General features: G+C 43.4%; 1 protein-coding gene, 1 long non-coding RNA gene and 4 other non-coding genes across 7 annotated transcripts; all 6 read left to right on the top strand.

Annotated features, from left to right (window-relative positions):
- Window positions 1–809: 809 nt before the first annotated feature.
- On the top strand, window positions 810–5822 carry LOC142905029 (uncharacterized). Of its 2 annotated transcripts, XR_012929488.1 has the most exons (8): window positions 810–924; window positions 1783–1882; window positions 2603–2632; window positions 2811–2855; window positions 3749–3819; window positions 4259–4357; window positions 5353–5409; window positions 5709–5822. It is a non-coding gene; the product is annotated as an uncharacterized LOC142905029 (long non-coding RNA). The 2 variants fall into 2 exon arrangements; XR_012929489.1 differs by lacking the exons at window positions 3749–3819; window positions 5709–5822 and having other exon boundaries at window positions 5353–5702.
- On the top strand, window positions 2674–2746 carry LOC142878610 (small nucleolar RNA Z40). Its single transcript, XR_012924866.1, has one exon. It is a non-coding gene; the product is annotated as a small nucleolar RNA Z40 (small nucleolar RNA).
- On the top strand, window positions 3465–3602 carry LOC142878611 (small nucleolar RNA SNORA8). The gene has a single exon (XR_012924867.1). It is a non-coding gene; the product is annotated as a small nucleolar RNA SNORA8 (small nucleolar RNA).
- Window positions 3865–3997, top strand: LOC142878618 (small nucleolar RNA SNORA18). The gene has a single exon (XR_012924875.1). It is a non-coding gene; the product is annotated as a small nucleolar RNA SNORA18 (small nucleolar RNA).
- LOC142878612 (small nucleolar RNA SNORA8) lies at window positions 4397–4533 on the top strand. The gene has a single exon (XR_012924868.1). It is a non-coding gene; the product is annotated as a small nucleolar RNA SNORA8 (small nucleolar RNA).
- A 4426-nt stretch (window positions 5823–10248) lies between the features above and the next one.
- On the top strand, window positions 10249–14875 carry txnipa (thioredoxin interacting protein a). The gene is made up of 6 exons (XM_076051704.1): window positions 10249–10671; window positions 11449–11524; window positions 11626–11773; window positions 11988–12347; window positions 12972–13292; window positions 13788–14875. Exons 1-6 carry the CDS (start codon window positions 10416–10418, stop codon window positions 13833–13835), a joined length of 1209 nt encoding a protein of 402 aa, XP_075907819.1. The 5' UTR covers window positions 10249–10415; the 3' UTR covers window positions 13836–14875.
- The last annotated feature ends 3297 nt before the right edge of the window (window positions 14876–18172 follow it).

Below are 18172 nucleotides of genomic sequence, written 5' to 3'. Positions count from 1 at the left end.
TATGCCCAACAGTACAACATAGACTGTATAAAGTCACATTCCGAGTTCAATAAGACGTCCCTAAACAGAGATTTTCACAGACAATTGATTTTTCAGGCAGTGTTTTTGTCCCCACTCATCGGCATCTCAAATATAACCTGCAGCAGCAGATCAGATTATACATTCATCATAAGTTTCTGTGACCATGTGTTCCAGTAAGAACTGGATCAGCACCATGGTACTGAAACCCCATCATGAACTCTGACTTATACTGTGTTACGGTGCATGGTGGTCAAATGAATGAGTGGTTTTCTGGCAATTCAAGTCTATTAAAAAGTGACTGAGTGAGTGACATTATTTTTTAATTACAGGGACATGGTACAATAAACAATAATCCTATTTAATAGGGTGTGTGTGTGTGTGTGTGTGTGTATGCGTAATTGATGTGCCCCCATCATTGGCTTCATGAGCACATCAATTACACACACACATGCACAAGTGTCAATACTCAAACAACAAAAATTGTTGTGCAAATACGTTTGTTCTTTGAAACTCCACTTTTTTCCCCCGAAGATTCTTAACACAAGATCTTTGATATGTTAGAAGAAAGTTGAGTAGGGACCGTCAAACTTAACCATAATAATAACAATAATAATAATAATAATAATAATAATAATAATAATAATAATAATAATAAATCTGTACAGGTCAGTTTCATTTTAGCTAAAATGTCTGGTAGATATTCCTTGTAGGGGGAATGGAATGTTTAACCCCTCAAAAAGTATTTTTTACAAAACGTTGCAAACCCGAAAACTTCCGGTATGGTGGCCGGAAAACGTTTGCAACTGTCGTAACATCTCATATAAAGCAGTTTGCAGCACTGATTTCTATCCTTTTTACCTTCGCCGTGTGCTGGGATTGCCGCCACAGATAAGTCGTTGAAAGGTAAGGGCAATTGATTTCGCAGCCTTAAAAGAAAATGATGCAATTGATAGCTTTGTACATGACGGCCTGAGTCAACTACGTGTAACTCGTTTCGATGTTTTTTTAAACCGGATGTTTCATCGAGAAGTTCGGGCACCACGTTGTCTCTCACTGAACATGTTGCTTAGCTTCTGGAGCTAGCTAGCTGGTTGGCGGCTGCCTCCGCTACTACCTGATTAAAATGTCAATGCTGCTCCAAATTTAAATGATAACAAACTCCTGTCGTAATTTCTACCCTTGTTCTGTGTGTTTTGTCCAGTATGTGAAGTATTATCTCCGCTTTGCTCGACGTAGTGTCATTTTATGAATTGCGGGCAGGCAATCATAATTGGCCTCCATGGCCTCACAAAATTTGTACAAAAGACCATACAATTTGAATGCTACTCCCGTTTTGTTTTTTCATTACAAACAAAACTTTTAACAGGGGCAAAAACTCCCTGTATTCTTTAACGAATATTTAGGTAGGTTTTGCGATGCAAATCTTTATAAAACAATTGTTAACTCTCCAACGATCAGAACATGTGTGTAAATACTTAACGAAACGTTTGTGCTAGAGGTAGTGAGTGATTGATTGACCTAAAATAATTGACTAAATCTAAAGATTTGTGCCACAAAGCTTACTAGACGATGGGTTTGTCCTGTGCAGTGAACTGACCCACTGGTAGCAGTGGCAGAGAGGACACATCAGGTTTTGCTTTCACCCCAGCGCTACTGATGGCTGAACGGTGACAATGAGGCCTGAAACACAAGACCGTTGGAGCGTAACGGTTGCTTTGAAAAAGTAAGCTTCTGAAATGTGAACAAATCCATCTTTTGCAGATCATGTTCTTGTTACTGAACGTGATGGAGAGATACTGTTCTTCTGGTTGTGACTGGGGAGAACTCTGCTACTGCTCGACCTGCTCATTTTGGACATGAGGTAGGTGGAGTTTTTATGGCTGAGAATTTCTGTCCAATTATGTTGGGTCACTGTAAACAAGTAAATATGAATGACAAAACAGTATTGTACTTTAAAGGTCCAGTGTCTAATATTTGGCTTAATTTTTAATTATTTTATATTGGCAAAAGCTTAACATACTGCCAATACATACTTTAAGAAAGGTGTATAATTGCGGTAAAATGAAAGTAATTAGGTTTGCTTGCACCGCCATATTTCTAAGGGAACCTGGTATGGTCAATCCACCTGACTGACTGCGCCTATCGTATTTAGGCTGACTGGTCACGTCTTCAGATAAACCAACGAAGAAGAAGGTGGACCCAGGTATCCACGTTTGGGTGCGCAGGCCACCGTAGTTCACTGGCAGCTCTGGAGGGGGAGGGAGCATGAAAGATGCTGCAATCTAAAACGTATCCACTTGATGTCGCTGGTTCTTCCAAATCTCCAAATGTTACACACTGGACCTTTTAAAGCAAAATGGCACTGGAGCTTTAAATGGAAACTGGACCCAAGTGGCACAGCATGAGCCCTGGTTCTGTGCAGTGAGCCGCTGGGCGCTTGCAGTGCACAGAACACTAAATTCTCTTGCAACCCACTGCTGTGTAAACCGCAGCAGTGTTACTTTTGAGAAATGACAGCTGCTCTCATTGACGTCTTTCAACGGCGACACATTTAACATGCGTGTGTGTCTGTGTGTGGCAGGTGCTGACCTGAACGTCCTCATCCTGAGAGGTGAGTTGCATTGCAGAATTCTTCTCTAGACTGATGATGCTGGTGGTGGTGATGATTGGCTTAATATGTTCAACTGCTCTGAAGTGTGAGTGATAATTGCCTCTCTGAACCATGCGTTGCACTGATGACTCTGACATGTATTGAGAGTGTGTCCTCACGCTGAGTCTCCCACCTGCAGGTGAGCTTCCTGACGAGCACCTGAGGATGGCCGCATCAACACGAAGTAAGGCCACCAGAGAGACTGCATTGTAGTTTGCCCTCGACACTTTCCACTGAACAACTTAACACATGGTTAGCATGTAGCTTAATAGCGTTTAAAGGTCCAGTGTGTAAAATTTGGCTTGATTTATGATTTTATGTTTGTAAAAGCTTAACATACAGCCCATAAATACATGAAAGCGTATAATCGCAGTGCAATAAAAGTTATTGGTTCAGTACTTATTTAGATGTAATGATCTCCATAGATCAATAAGGAACCCAGTGTTCCCAGTTAGCTGCCATCTTGCACCACCAAATTTCTAAGGAAGCTTGGTGTGGACAATCCAGCTGCCTGACGGCTTATTTCCTAATGGGGGTGAATGCTTGAGTCTTCAAATAAACCAACAAAGAAGATGGGCCAGATATCCAGGTTCGGGTGTACAGGCCACCGTAGTTCATTAGCAAACTCGAGAGGGGGAGGGAGAGTGAAAGACGCTGCAGTCTGAACTGTAACCACTTGATGTCGCTGTTTCTTCTTCAAAATCTCCAAATATGACACACTGAACCTTTAAATCCACTGCAGTGAACTGTCTGAGGGACGAGTACAGGAAAGGAGTGATGGGTGCGTGGTGATGGCACTGTTGGTATCTGCAGCCAGTTGATTGGTCAGCTGGGTTGCTCACAAGCCAGTGCAAGACAAAGTCAACATTTGGCATCGTTGGTTCCACTGCTGCTGTGCTCTGGTTCCTGGTATATTTGTTGAAACACAGGATCGCATCCGAATTCAAAATAAAAACCGAAACCTCTGTGCATTGGTAGATGGCATGTGTGCGTATCGTCGCCAAGGGAAGAACTTTTTGCGAAGCTTTACTCATTAGGACAAAAAGTACTCACTCATCCCTTCCTGAATTTTTCCAGGTTTTTCTACTGGACTGAAACACAGAGGATGGAGTCCTTCTCATGGGCTCCAGCAGGCGCTTCTGCCGAAGGTCAGAATCAACGACCGCACCGGTTTACTTGTCTCCCAATGGAAGGTTGAGGTTTATCCCGACAGACCTTTCACAGTAGGGCCGTGTCGTTGGAAATGCCTCATAGAGCAAATCTGTAGTCTCGCTTTACCCACACATTCTATACCATGAATCCTGTGGGATATACTACAAAACAAACTCTAGCTACATCCATCTAACTCTGTATCTCTGTTTCTGTCTATGTATCTCTACCTTTCTATAGCTCCAAGCTATACCGGTTTCTATTTCTGTCTATATCAGTATTTCTATAGAGCTATATCTCTACCTATATATAATTTTCAGAGACTTGTTCAGGCTTGAACCTTGTTATGACTGTATAAGTGTTTTTGATCAGGTCATGCAGAAGGTGGTGGTCATGTGTGATTATGAATTTACAAACTCTGTTTCCTTCTGTTGTCAGGTGATTGCAGCTGAGTGTCTGACGGTTGGTTGCCCTGCTGCGCTGTGCTGAGGTGGAATCCAGCCTCGTGTCTCCCACGCAGGAAACGCCCAGCAGACGGTAAGAACGGGTGACGGTCGGTTCCCTGGCAGCAGCAGCAGCACTGTTGGTATCTGCGCCCGGTCGTCCCGTCGGCCGGCTTGCTCAAAATCCAGTGCGAGAGAAAGTCAACAGCTGGCATCGTTGGTCTCGCGGCTGTCTGTGCTCCGAGTCCTGGTATTTTTGTTGACACATTAAAAATATATATATCACAATGTTGGAATGTGTGTTGGCTTTTGAACAGTGACGTGCAGGGAGGCCCATGGATAGTGAGGCAGCATTACAAATGTTTGAACCTTATAGTAATACTACTAATAATGTCATATTTGCCCATAAACAAGCAGCCTGACATTAAAAACTGAACCAAAAATAAAATGAAGACATTTTTCATCATTCTTTTCAAATTCAAATTGGCCAAAAGGAACAATGCATTTCTAGTAGTTTAGAGAGACAATATTGGCCATTGCAATTTCCTACTGAATCAATAGGCCACTCGGTAAAAAGTGGCTTTAATTCAGGCCTTCACCAAAATATTCTGTTTGAAAAGAACAGGTTTTTTTTGTGATCTGATGTTTGAAGCAGGTCTTGAAGCTCCACCTTTATTAATGAGGTAATTTGTTAAATTAAATCCATAAGCCTGTCTATGGAAAGTTGGAGTGCATATTACTGTGCCTAATGAGGTGTGTGTGTGTGTGTGTGTGTGTGTGTGTGTGTGTGTGTGTGTGTGTGTGTGTGTGTGTGTGTGTGTGTGTGTGTGTGTGTGTGTGTGTGTGTGTGTGTGTGTGTGTGTGTGTGTGTGTGTGTGTGTGTGTGTGTGTGTGTGTGTGTGTGTGTGTGTGTGTGTGTGTGTGTGTGTGTGTGTGTGTGTGTGTGTGTGTTAAAATTGAAAATGAAATGCAATACATTGTTTCTTTCTGCCTGACTGCACGGTGCCCCTGGTGTTGAAGAGCAGTGAAATCTTCCCATGGGGAGACAATTGGTTTGAAATAATGGAATTCTCACCTTTGAACTTGTAGGTCCGTCCTGCCTTGAAGGGGTGCTGCTACTGGTCCCACCAGGCTTCCAGCATCAAGGTGAAGGGTCGCCATTATTACTGCCATACCCTGATTGTCTCCACCGTGGTTCTGTCGGGTCATATACCAAGGCTTTCAAGATTCTCTGTTCTTGACTTGCTGTGGAGTTGACCAAAAAATAAATCCTCCCAGTGGGCTTCTGAAGCTGTCAGCTGAGAAGACCTGCTGGGAACAACGTCTGCTGGCCTTTAATACATGTCAGCATTGAGTGTTGTGAAGTGAATGTGATTGATATTGTACATTTGGTTCAAACCACCTCATTACCAACTGTTAACCTTTTTACTATATTTGTGTTGTAGGGTCTGGAGATGACGAGCAAACGGCTGGTTGAGAAGCTCTGGAAAGAAATGGACACTCGATGAAATGTATCACGTTGGCAAATATGAAATAAAATGGAGTTTGTACAACTCTGACCTTGCCTTGACTGTTTGTTGGTAAAAGTGTGAAGTGAATCCTTTAGTCAAACCTTAACTGAAAGTGGTTTTCACAGTCCAGTGCAACAGGACAAACTGCAACCTCAGCAGCGAGACGAGCTGCTTTATTGTCCTGAAGGAATGTCGTCCTGGGTGTGAAAGTGGCAGACGGCTGCAAACAACAGACACTGATCTGTATAAACAGCAGGGGACAAAAGTATTTGGACGCCCTTAAGTTTTTACTTGATCCCAATTATTGTATTTAAATATATAATATTTCATATTGACAATATTTATTTACACAAGCAAATGGACATTTTGTTAATAAGAAAACTACATTCTTGTTCTTGCACCACGGCTGTGTAGAAACTTGCTGTTCTGAGCTGAATGGAACAGTGCACTCGCTGCACATGAGTAAATGAACTCCATTTGCAGGCTTGAGACTGATTCGTAGCACAGTGCAGTACATCACGAATGCATGAGGTGTCCAGAAACCTTTTCCATCGTGTTGTGAGTGAATGTAAACATCAGTTATATTTAACATCTGTTATAAGCAGCACAGGTAAGTGTATAAAAGGAAGTAATAGTTGGTATTGCATGCAAATTAATTAATAGAATACGGGAATTATATTTAGATTTTTGTCAAACTTGGACGTGGACTTTTTGGAATTGCTAAATATTTTTCAAGAAAAAAATCGCATCCAAAATGGAATTTCACGGCATTGCGAGGTTCTGCGCACTAGCCACCAGGGGGCAGCATGTGGACATGATGGCTGGCCTAAATGAGCAAGTGTGTTTCTTCCTAAAAAAGAGCAACTCCACCCACCGCCACACACATACATGCACCCTACAGCTGCAACTCCTCCCTTAACCTGTGTGACTGTTAAGCCCAAGACTGAAGAAAGTGTCAGGATCAACGGCACACGGTGAACTGGAGCAAAGTTCATGTATGAATATGCAGTATATTAACTGCATGGCCGCTATTACTGGCCATGCTGAGAGGTGGTTCTTGAAATCTCCTGGAGGCCCAGACCAGTTCAAGATCACATCAGTGTCAAGCCTGAGGCCATGACTCTGGTCTCCAGTACCACACTAACACTAACTTTACCATATGATGCTTCAAATCCTACTCAGCAGAGAAATCCCAGCGTGAACGCTTTATTCATTTATGAAGAATTTATTATACAACAAAGGTGGTCATGTTACGTACAAGGTACAGTGCTTGGAATACACAATTTTTTTTAAATGTCAACATAATTAACTTTTGTTGCCATGTGCATCAAAACCTCAATGTAATTGTCATGATGTCAGGCTAAAAATTAATTAATTAATGTTGAAAATATGAAAAAACCTTGCTTTGATTTTTTTTTTAAAACGTTACATCATGCTAAAGTTAAAATCGTGTGATGGTCAGATTTTATACTGCAGCACTCACTCACTTGCTGCCTGTGAAGAAGATCCTTGCTGTGTCACACATGAACAGATCCAAAGGAAGGAAAACCATCTACTTTTATTTCACAGCAATTATACAGTTACACACATATTAATGGCTAGTATATTAAGCCTTTGCCAATAAATCTTGACTGATTTTACACACTTTTCCTTTAAGTCTTTGTGTTTACCACTACTTCAAAGTAACCGACCTAGTTCTGTAGGTTGTTTTAAGATTGAGATCAGTGGTGAATGAATGAGAACCTCTGTGCTGATACTGACCTCTGTCTCAACCTACTCATCATGTTTATTGTGATTTAGTGTTACATGTTTACATCCTAGTTTATATTTAGAGTCAGGACAACTGAACTGCTTTCTTGTGGTTACATAACCCGTTTCCATTTCAGCACTTGTGGATGTTGCACGTATCAAGTGACCATGTTCCTCCCCCCCTGTTTTTATTGCTGCTATAAAATAGTAATTGACTCGCATCAGGGAGAGCAATATATATATATCTAGCACTATGGGAATGATTCACCCGCAGCGCCAAGAGATCTGGGCACAGCATTCCTTTTTGGGTTTTATGGTCTCCCACATGCTCCGACACATCTAAGAAGAAGTAGGCTAAAGTTCAGAAGGGAACAGTGCCATCTTAAGAGATCACAATAACTAATCAAGCCCATGCTTGCATCAGTAGCCGTTGATAATGGAGCACACATACAAGTAGGCCACATGGTTTAAACTGTGAACAAGTATAGGTACAACGCAAAACAACACAACAGTTTATTCAAGTTCATGGCTGTGAAGACGCATGGAGTCGATGACCAACAGCCATGTGCGCTGTTTGTATGTGTCGACTTACAGTAGATCTGTGACTGTGTTCCTGAACCTGTGACACTATTTTGGCAACCACGTAACCACCTAACATTATGATACAATGCATGCAAATCAATCAATTTATTCTAAATATGCCATTAATTTTATGTATTCAAAAAAAGATGTTCGTAGACACAATGCCCATGACCGTAATAGCAGTGAACATACTGTACATTCCGCATCCATTTTTAGCCATAGCTTCTACACCGGGATGAAGATGCTAAAAGTGTATAGCTCGAGTGAACAGTGCATGAAATGTACATTAGATAGCTGTTTTTACTTCACCTTGCCTCACTTTGTGTCATGTGTCTCAATAATCTGCTGCAGTCAGGTTTTCACAAAGGAAAAACAGGAACAGAAACGGGAACAAGACCAAGAATGCAGAGCAATTTTTCATGACTATGAAAGATGAAAAAGATACGCACTTTGTACAAAAGTCTCAAAACACGGAGGAAAAGCAAAGAAATAGCACAAAATAAATGTGAGAAACCTGGTTTCAGCCACTTCCATGTGCTTGTTGTTCTAATCTCTGTGGGTCAAACCTTTCAAGGTCGCTTTTGGTGTGCAAGATGAAGTCATGCTGCTGGGTTCTTGTCAAAGAGTTAATCGAGTCAGTTTTCAGAAGTCTGTGCTGTTCAGGCATATTTCTTCTTATAAACACAACGTCTGAGTTATTTCTCTTCCTGGCAAAGATTTCTCCCTCATGAAGATCAAGGTAGATGACATCATAAAAAAAAAGACGAACACACTCCTAGAATTAGTTTGTTCCCCTCACAAATAATCAACTATACACGCTTTCGTAACGTAATACCTCACTCTTTTAAGTCTAACAGACACGGTTGCAACAAACCAAGACATGGACCTCTTTATCTTGTGTTGATGTTTGGAGAACTATGATGAAAAAGTTGAGGGTTTCCGAGGAAAACTGCTGCGTAGCATTCTCCAAAAACTAACAACAAAAAACAGGCTTGTTACTTGAACCAACAAAAATGGGATGGTGGTTTTTACAGGAGCAGAGGGTTACGAAACTGTTTGAATATGACACACAAAAATGAGATTCATTTATTTTGAAAAAACAAAAAACATCCTCACTCCCTATTTGATGGTGACGCCACATATCGTGGCAGTGATACAAGTGAATCTTTAAACTATCTAGCAGCTAATGAAGCTAACTAGCATAGAGGTGGGCAAACTGTTTGACTGGCGGACCACAATGGGTTCTAAAAGGTGACAATTGGGGTGCGGGGGGCAGCAGTTGGATGGAGTGTTTTGGTGAGCCACCTCATAGGAGGAAACAATCAATCACTGGTTATGTAGAAAACCTGTTGCTTTAATACAACATGTTATTGGCTGCCTAGAAACACACACGCACAGTTGGAAATCATTGGTAAGGTGAATTATATTTATTAATTAATATGAAGTGCAGAGCCCTTTTTTCCATGACAGCTGTTTTCTACAGTAATGGTCATTGCCATTCACCTTCTCCGTCTAGGTGGGGGGGGTCAAACTCAAACACACAGTGAGGACAAAAGTTAAAACTTGAACAAAGTCTCAGGCCAGTAGACCAGTGAACCTTTTATATGGTGCCAAACAAGTTTTGCTTCAACAGTAAATATGGAACAAACAAAGCTTAATACTATACAATAAATAACTTAACAGTGGATGAAATACAGCTGTTTTATGACTTTATGACCTATTAAAATCATTTCTTCAAGTTTCGACGGGCCGCATATGCCGTAGTTTGCCTGATCTGCTTGAACTAGCGGCTAATGAAAACTAGCTCGCAACTCATGGTGGCTACATGCTATGAGTCATTACTAAGGCGGTGGTGTCGGTAACTGTCTGCTTTTCTCAGGTGTTTACAACAATTCAGCGCATCTCTCTCTCCCTCCCTCCCTCCCTCCCTCACTTCCTGCCTCCCACGTCCGCTGCTGCTGAGCACGAGCCGCGGCGGCGTGGCCACGCGGTGTTCACGCGTCGCCCTCGGCCGCCCATTGGCCAGCCGCGACACAAACAATGGTTCTCGACCAATGGGAGCGCTGTTCACGCTCCGGGCCATGCGATTCACTCAGGCTGGTCATGCGCTGTCCCTGTAGCCATATAAAACCCCCCCACACTCGTCTTTTGTTTACAGCGAAGAGACGAGCGAAAACCGAACCAGTGGCGGACTTTATCACTCCATCGTAGTCGCAACTCTTGATTTTAAACCGAGACAGGCAAAATAAAAGATTGCCAACATTCTCGACTACTTCTCCCCCACTACTTAAAAAGCTTTTATTCGCCGTCATGGTTGCCATGGCCAAGAAGGTGAAGAGCTTCCAGATCGTCTTCACGGAGCCGTGCAAGAGCTTCTACTGCGGCGGGGACGCCGTGTCGGGCCGCGTGCAGGTGGAGGTGAGCGAGGTGACGCGTGTGTCCGCGATGAAGCTGCTGGCGCTGGGCTGCGCCAAGGTGGAGTACGCCAAGGGGAAGCAGCGGTGCCGCCAGGAGGCCGAGTACCTGCGACACCAGGAGACGCTGCTGCTGGACGGACAGCCCACAGGTACCGCTCACTTTCTGTCCGTTTCTTACTGGAACATGGTTTGTGTTATTGCTGCTACTTTGTTATTATTACGACTACTGCGACTTCTGTGACTCCCGACCCACCGAGTTTCGCGACCATGAACTTGACGGCGTGTTGTCAACAACGCGTTCCACTGTCTCAGTGATGTAACGCAGCGCTTCCACGGCTGTAATTGTTGATACTTGAGCTCGAACTCTTTAGTGTTAATAGAATCAGCTGTTGTGTGGTCAGGTACAGGGGTATGTAATGGTGTTTTTCTGTATCTTCACAACTTTTTACACTGCAGAAGACGTCAAATACACGCGCAAGATATGTCCTTATGCAGTAAAGAAAAACACGCTAAATAAAAACATGTTTTTTTTGTTTTGTTTTTTTTTAAATGAAAGGTGGCTACTTTGAAGAATTTAAATTTAAAACGCTTTTGAGTTGTTTGACGCTTTTATTGTTTCCTACACGACATTTGTGTTCATACGTAGTTTTAATGCAACGTCAATAGTCACGAGAACTATGTATTGTATATTGGACTTGTTTTTCCCCCCCCCACCACCATTCTTAACGTTTTTATGTTTAATGTTGATGGTCACAATAAAGTACTTGAACCTGAGCTGGAACACAAACGTCAAGAGTTCCATTCGCAGTTCTGCTAGTTTCTACTACGCTCCAACTTGCACCAAGCTGCCCCATGACGACAGCCAACGTGTTTTCCTCCTCCCATTTCTCACTGATTGAACAAGTCTTGCTTCTTCTTCTTTCCAGATTCTGATGGCTCGGTTATCCTCAGACCCGGCAACAAGTACGAGTACACCTTCGAGTTTGTGCTTCCTCAGCAAGGGTGAGTCTCCATCTGCTGTGTCCTCCTCCTCTTCCTCCTCCTCGCTGACATCACGAGATGCCTTTCTCATCTGACTCTCACTCCCTCTTTGTGCTCCGCAGGCAGCTGGTTTCCTCCTACAAAGGGAAATTTGGCTACGTGCATTACTATGTCAAGGCTCAGCTGGAGAGGCCTCAGCAGGCCCCTCTGGAGTGCAAGAAGTCCTTCGAGGTGGAGGAGCCTCTGGACGTCAACACCCCAGACCTGCTGGTGAGCTCAACCTTCACTTTGGCTTCGTTTTATTTATTTTTTGATTCTCCGTATTTCAGAATAAGAGAGTCGGATTGCTTTTATTGAAAGGGAAAGTTGTGTTAAAAAATAAGTTGCAGCAAGATGCGGATGTTAAAACCAGTATTTGACTGCGTTGGCACATCCATCTACCCCTCAAAGTCATCCTGATCCTGACCTCTGTCTTCTCCTGCAGTCTCCCACCGGCGGCATGAAGGAGAAGAAGGTCACCTGCATGTTCATCCCCGACGGCCAGGTGTCGCTCAACGCCAAGATCGACCGGCGCGGCTTCTGCGAGGGCGAGGACATCTACATCAACGCCAAGTTCGAGAACACGTGCTCGCGCATCGTGGTGCCCAAGGCGGCCATCATCGCCAAGCACACCTACCAGGCCAACGGCCGCACCAAGGTCTTCCGCCAGAAGCTGTCGTCCGTTCGCGGCAACCACATCATCTCGGGCATGTGCGACGCCTGGCAGGGCAAAACCATCCGCGTGCCCAAGATCAAGCCCTCCATGCTGGCCTGCAACATCATCCGCGTGGAGTACGCTCTCATGGTGAGGCACCGACTCCGAGAATCCAGTCGCAACTTTTGATTTGTTCTGGTGAAAAGAAAAAGCAACGCTAAAGTGCTTGGGGAGTACTAGAAACATGTTCGTGTAAAAGCCCTCAAACAGTTGATGTGAGATTATGCCAGGTCACTGAGGAACCACCAGAGGAAACCAAGATGAGGAAACACTAGAGATAAAAACTAAGCTATATACAATAGAATTGAATAGAAGGTTAGGATACAAGAAAATAACTCCTAAGAGAAAAGAGAGCTAATTAAACAAGACCATAAGATTTAATAGTTAAAAGACAACATTTATTGTGGCGGGTTAAAGTCAATAAAACATTGTGTGTTTTATTGACTTAACTGTAAGAAAGGAAATAAACAACATAAGACAATAGAAAAAATACTCCTAAGCAGAAACACAACAGGATACAATGAAAGAAGCCTTAAGACGAATATAAGACCATTGGATTTAAAATCCAATAGACAACATTTATAGTGGCGGGTCAGTTAAAGCCCAAACTAGAGAGCCGAGCCCTGAGCCTCCCTTTGAAAACATGGCAAGGAAACATTATGGGATGTCTTCGAGGAACTCGCACCTCATCTCTGCGTCACTGTGCTCCCACAGATCTACATCCACATCCCCGGCAGTGAGAAGCTGGTGCTGGAGCTGCCTCTGGTGATCGGCACGGCGGGGCTGGGCAGCCGCAGCAGCAGCGTGAGCAGCCAGGATGGCTCGGTGGGCTCTCTGAGCGAGGCGTCCCTCAGCTGGCTGTCGCTGCGCCTGCCCTCGCAGCCCCCCAGCTACTGCAGCTCGGTGGGCGGCCAGCGGGACTGCGGCCTGGAGCAGCCGCTCACGCCGCTGCTCAACGACTTCGACGACGACGACAGCCCCATCTTCATGAACGCGCCCGTCTTCCAGTACCCCCCGCCCCCCGCGTACACCGAGGTAGGCAGGCCTCCGTCTGTCCCGCCGTATGTCCAGCAGCGGCAGTAGATGCACTGCTCAGCACCAAGTTCCAAATTTATTCCACAGCACTCAGATTTATTCAGAATTTACACCTCTAGTAAATTGAATATATGTTGAGATAATAAGTTTAATATACATATTGAAACTACTGAATTGAATTGTGTTTTCTCCCTTCATATATATTTAATATTTAATGTTAAATTGCGCGACCGAATCCATACAGCTCTACGACTCACTCTTAGGTCACGACCCACCAGTTGAGAAACGCTGATCTAATTGGATTCCATGAGTTTAGATTCAACTTTATTGTCGTTGCACATGTCACAAGTACAGAACAACCAACCAGAGTGCTTCGCTGAAAATGCATGATGTGTATTGCCATCGGTATCTGCACAATATAACAAGTCAGCAATGTAGAGCAGAGATCAGCGTGAATAATTGTAATGAAAGTGTTTCTATTTCTCCTCCCTGCAGACGGAGGAGGAGCGGAACGGAAACTCTCGCATGCTGCCAGTCTGCTGAAGCTCCGGCGCTGCTGGGACCATTCACTTAGTCATTCAGTCAGTCATTCATTCGTCGAAAGCACTTACAAAAAAAAGAAGAGGAGCGGAAGGTCCAACCTTCAAAGAAGACTGACTGGGTGGAAGACGGGAGAGAAAGAAAGAGAGAAAAAAAAAAGCCAGCCAGCTAACCGCTTTCCTTTGCGACTGACGGTGCTTCGTCGAGAGTTTTCCTCCTCCTCTTCCTCCGGGGGTCTCTGACCATTTTCTCGTCACTTTAGATGCTGATTTGACTTGTTGGCAGGGGGCAATCCCTTTAACCGGGGTGCTGTTCACTCGCTGTGTTATTCACTCTCTGTCCACCAGGGGCGCTATAGTTCCCTCCTTCCCTCATTCCTAGCAGAGCCCCGGCAAACAAGTCGCTTCACTTTATCCAGCGTTTTGCTGTTGTGTTACTCCACTTTGTCACATGTATTGTTGTTATTTTGTTAGAAATTCCAGCATGTTGAGAAGAGCGGAAGAGAATCTTTCCTGTCGTGCAGCATCGAGTCATGTAACATCCATATTTTAGCCGCGCGTCAAGTGTTTTTGTAAAGCGTTTGGTTTTTATTATTCCTTTAACGTGGTTGCACTTATTGATGGATGCCTTTGTACTTTGCGTGACTACTGCCCCCTGCAGGCCTCCGCACTCCTGTTCTGAACAACGGAGGACTCACACACACACACACACACACACACACAGTTTGGGTTTGATCATTGCCAGTTTGGAGACCTGCTTTGCCTTTTCATTTCACTCAAAGTGCCAAACACAGTAGTCGTCAATGTGCTTCAGTGTGTGTGTATGGACACACACTGCTTAGCGGCTCCTCTCGCCTTTGGTTCCTTCCCTCCCAGACACGACTTACTGGTGTGTTGCGTTCAGGGCACAAAGACAATCACTGCTAAAGAATGTTGTGTATGAATGTTGTCGTTCACAGTGCATCTGTGATGCTTGACAAGTATCTTTGTATGAAACCCCATGGGTTTTTCCTTTTTTAAATAAAGCCCTTTTTATAATATTCACTTCATCTGCACTCGTTTTTCTATCATTCTGGCATCGAGCGTCGTGATCCCGTCTTCTCCTTCACTTCCACTGCACTGGAGGAATCCTCCAATGGGGCTTTAAAGCAGCTCTAGGTAACTTTTCGACCACAAGATTATGATTCCAAACTCAGTAACGCGATAGATAAACGGTTAATATGATCAATGATGCTGCCTCTGCAGCGAGAGGGAGGGGGGGGGAGGCGCCTGTAACTGCACTGCGTAACTTTCAAGCGCGACCCGACACGCCGGACGAACCACTTTGCGGCAACGTCACACGTTTATTTAGAGGCGGTCTTACATACTACTGTTACAAATACATAAGATTGTAAAATGACGAAATGGAACCCAATAAGTAACCTCGATGAAAGACGAAGTAATCAAAGTGTTGAACGTTTGCTACGACGTTATTGTCGTAGCAAACAAGCTCAAGTTACCAAGAGCTGCGTTGACACTGTGATAGGAGGTGACTAATACAGTTTTTTTTTTTATTATTTTATTTCAAATATACAAATTTGACAAGGCTATTAAATAATTCCTTAATGTATGAAATCACAAAGAAAGACAATTTAATGAAGCAGAATTATGAAAACACAGAAAAGCAAACAAGAGACCTATTGGAAACGGAGTGAGAAGAGGCATAGCTTGTTAGCTCTAACCCCTTCATCCAAATAGAAATGTATATATAGTGGGTAGGTTGATGGTGTGTAGCCAGTGAGGCTGAGGAGGTCATATTATTTTTTGCTGTCAGATGTATTGGCAAAATGCAAAATACATTTGACTCACTCAAAATCATAAGATTCTACACACCAGAAAGTATCAAGGGTGTGTTATTTTCTGCCGGAACATCAGTTTTTCTCGGTGCTGCTCAGCTGTCCCGACATTTCCATTTTTCCATTTGCTTTAGTTTCCGATGAAACTCAGAAACTTGGAATACTGATTTCTCAACGTGGATCGTCCTCCAAGAAACTCGGGGAAAGGAACTAAACTGTTTTGCAACCGGCATTGAATTTGCAAATCAACCATGGAATGAGTAGCACAGTGCAGGACTGAGCTGCTGCTGTTTGCACTTTCTCAGTATTTTCTGGGCTCTCGTTGCCGCCGCTGCTGCTGCTGCTGCTGACGTCACATCACTTCTGAGAGCCAAAGATAAAGAAGCTGTTTTATCTCTGTGAAGCTCCTCCTCTCTTCAGTAGCAGCAGCATCACTGAGGTCTTTGGGCAAAGTATAAGTTTATATATATATATAGTAGATAGATAGATATTCATTGCCAAATCATAAAATCATATGATCCAATCCAAATCAATACAGTCCAGAGCAAAAAGATGGAAAAGCATATTCATTTAAAGAAATAAGGCTATAAAAGATAACGAATAAAATATTTGTATAGTATAAAACGAAAAAACAAGATATTTACATCTTATGGACAATTCGATTTACAGCTAAAAATATGAAATTTAGAAAAGAGCTCATTTGTACAAGTACACGAAACACTGACACCCAGCTGATGAGTGAAATGACAGTGCTGGTGTTTGTATTGTCATGAGTCGCTGCTTCCTTCACGAGGACGTTTGTTCTTGCCTTCATACCCATGGTCCAAATTGATACTGTAGTACACCCACAGTATCACATAACGTCCATCATGCAATTGGATTTATTATTGTTATGACCTTTTATCAACAGCATCAAAAATCTAGGCCATAGGGGTCAAACTCTGGCCCACGGGCCACATTTGGCCCGCAGTGTGGTAATATTTGGCCCATCAGGCCAATATAACGTCACTACTAGAGCTGCTGGCCTGCTGCTATTATACAGCACATGTACCACTAATAGGAAAACTCCCAGGATGCCCTGCTCAACCAGGACAGAGCGTTCATCGAAGGATTTTATAATTATGATGACTTGAAAATTGCTTTATTGTTGTTATTTTATTTTTCAATGTATTATCAGCCCGTGGAAAAGGTTGCTGTTGAAATTTAATTCAGAAGGCTGCAAATATGAAAGAGCCATGTGATTTTTATTGACATTTTATTTGTTTTGATGAGGTTTTTTTTTTTTCAATTCGAACTTCAATTTTCTGCATGCGTGAAATGGGAAGTTATTTGTTGTATAGCATTAAGCTTTGCTTTGTTCCATATTCAGGTTGTTTGGCACCATATAAAAAGATTCACTGTCCTATCTGGAGGAAGATATTTTTCAATAAATATCAATATTGGCCGGCAATGACCATGACTGCAATGACCATGACCCCAGCAACCCCCCCCCCCCCCCCCCCCATCACCACCGTAGAACCTACTATGTCCCACCAGTCAAACAGTTCTCCACCTCTGTATTGGTCCTTGATGTTCGTCATGGGACCTTTAAAAATAGTTCTTCTTGTGCGTATGGACCTTGGTGTACTCCAGTGGAGTCAACAACTTCATTCATACATTGTTGCTGGTGTGTGTGCGTCACAATCAAATTGTGTGAGGTGGTGTGTGTTGATATGTGGAGCGAAGGGCACACACAGACACACACAGACACACACACACAGTGGAAGCAGCCACCTGTTCGATTGACAGCTTGTGTGCTCACTGCTTTCCAAGAAACACCAACTGGGCGAGCAACTCAGCCTTTTCCACTACCCATGATGCACTGCTCCGCTCGGCTGGAAAACAATGTTACATAAGCAGACAATGTAAAAATGTTTGTCCTTCTTGGGCTTGTCGTCTTACCTTGCAGCTCCTCTCCACTGGTGCGTCTCTCTGCTGCTGCAGAGATGTTGGTGGATGTTCACGTTCACTGGCTGAGAGTAAAAACACAGCAAACGCCCAATATGATGCTGCTGCTGCCAGCGGCACTCGCCCTCTATTTAAAGACCGGGAAAAAACTGCAGCTAATGTGTCAAATTCAGGAGACAGTGAAAACTTTGATTAGCTTTGTTCATCATGACAATCTGGTGCTTTGCTGCTTTTGGTTTTTGGCAAAGTTTTTGCAGTTAATTCAGAGTTAAAGTGCTTTTAATTCCCAATATAAGATTGAGATCTTCAAATTCCTCTGAATTGTACTGTGTTACTATGTTTAAAACAGATGACAGCATTGGAGCCTGATATGGCGCGCATATGAAACCACCTTCTGCAGTGTCTCTGCGTGTGTGAAATATTATGTAATAATTGGAACCTTTTTTGTTGTTCTGGAGCCACAGTGGTGACCATGGAGTGACCGTGACAGCTGAGGCACACACACACACACACACACACACACACACAGAGGAAAGTTGCTTCGTCCTGAAAACTTCCT

This window comes from Nelusetta ayraudi, unplaced genomic scaffold (assembly GCF_046127955.1).
Source record: "Nelusetta ayraudi isolate G7.1 ecotype Tasmania unplaced genomic scaffold, CSIRO-AGI_Nayr_v1 ptg000135l, whole genome shotgun sequence".
Taxonomy (NCBI): domain Eukaryota; kingdom Metazoa; phylum Chordata; class Actinopteri; order Tetraodontiformes; family Monacanthidae; genus Nelusetta; species Nelusetta ayraudi.
Note: the sequence above shows the minus strand (reverse complement) of the source record. Positions and strands in the feature narration are given on the sequence as shown.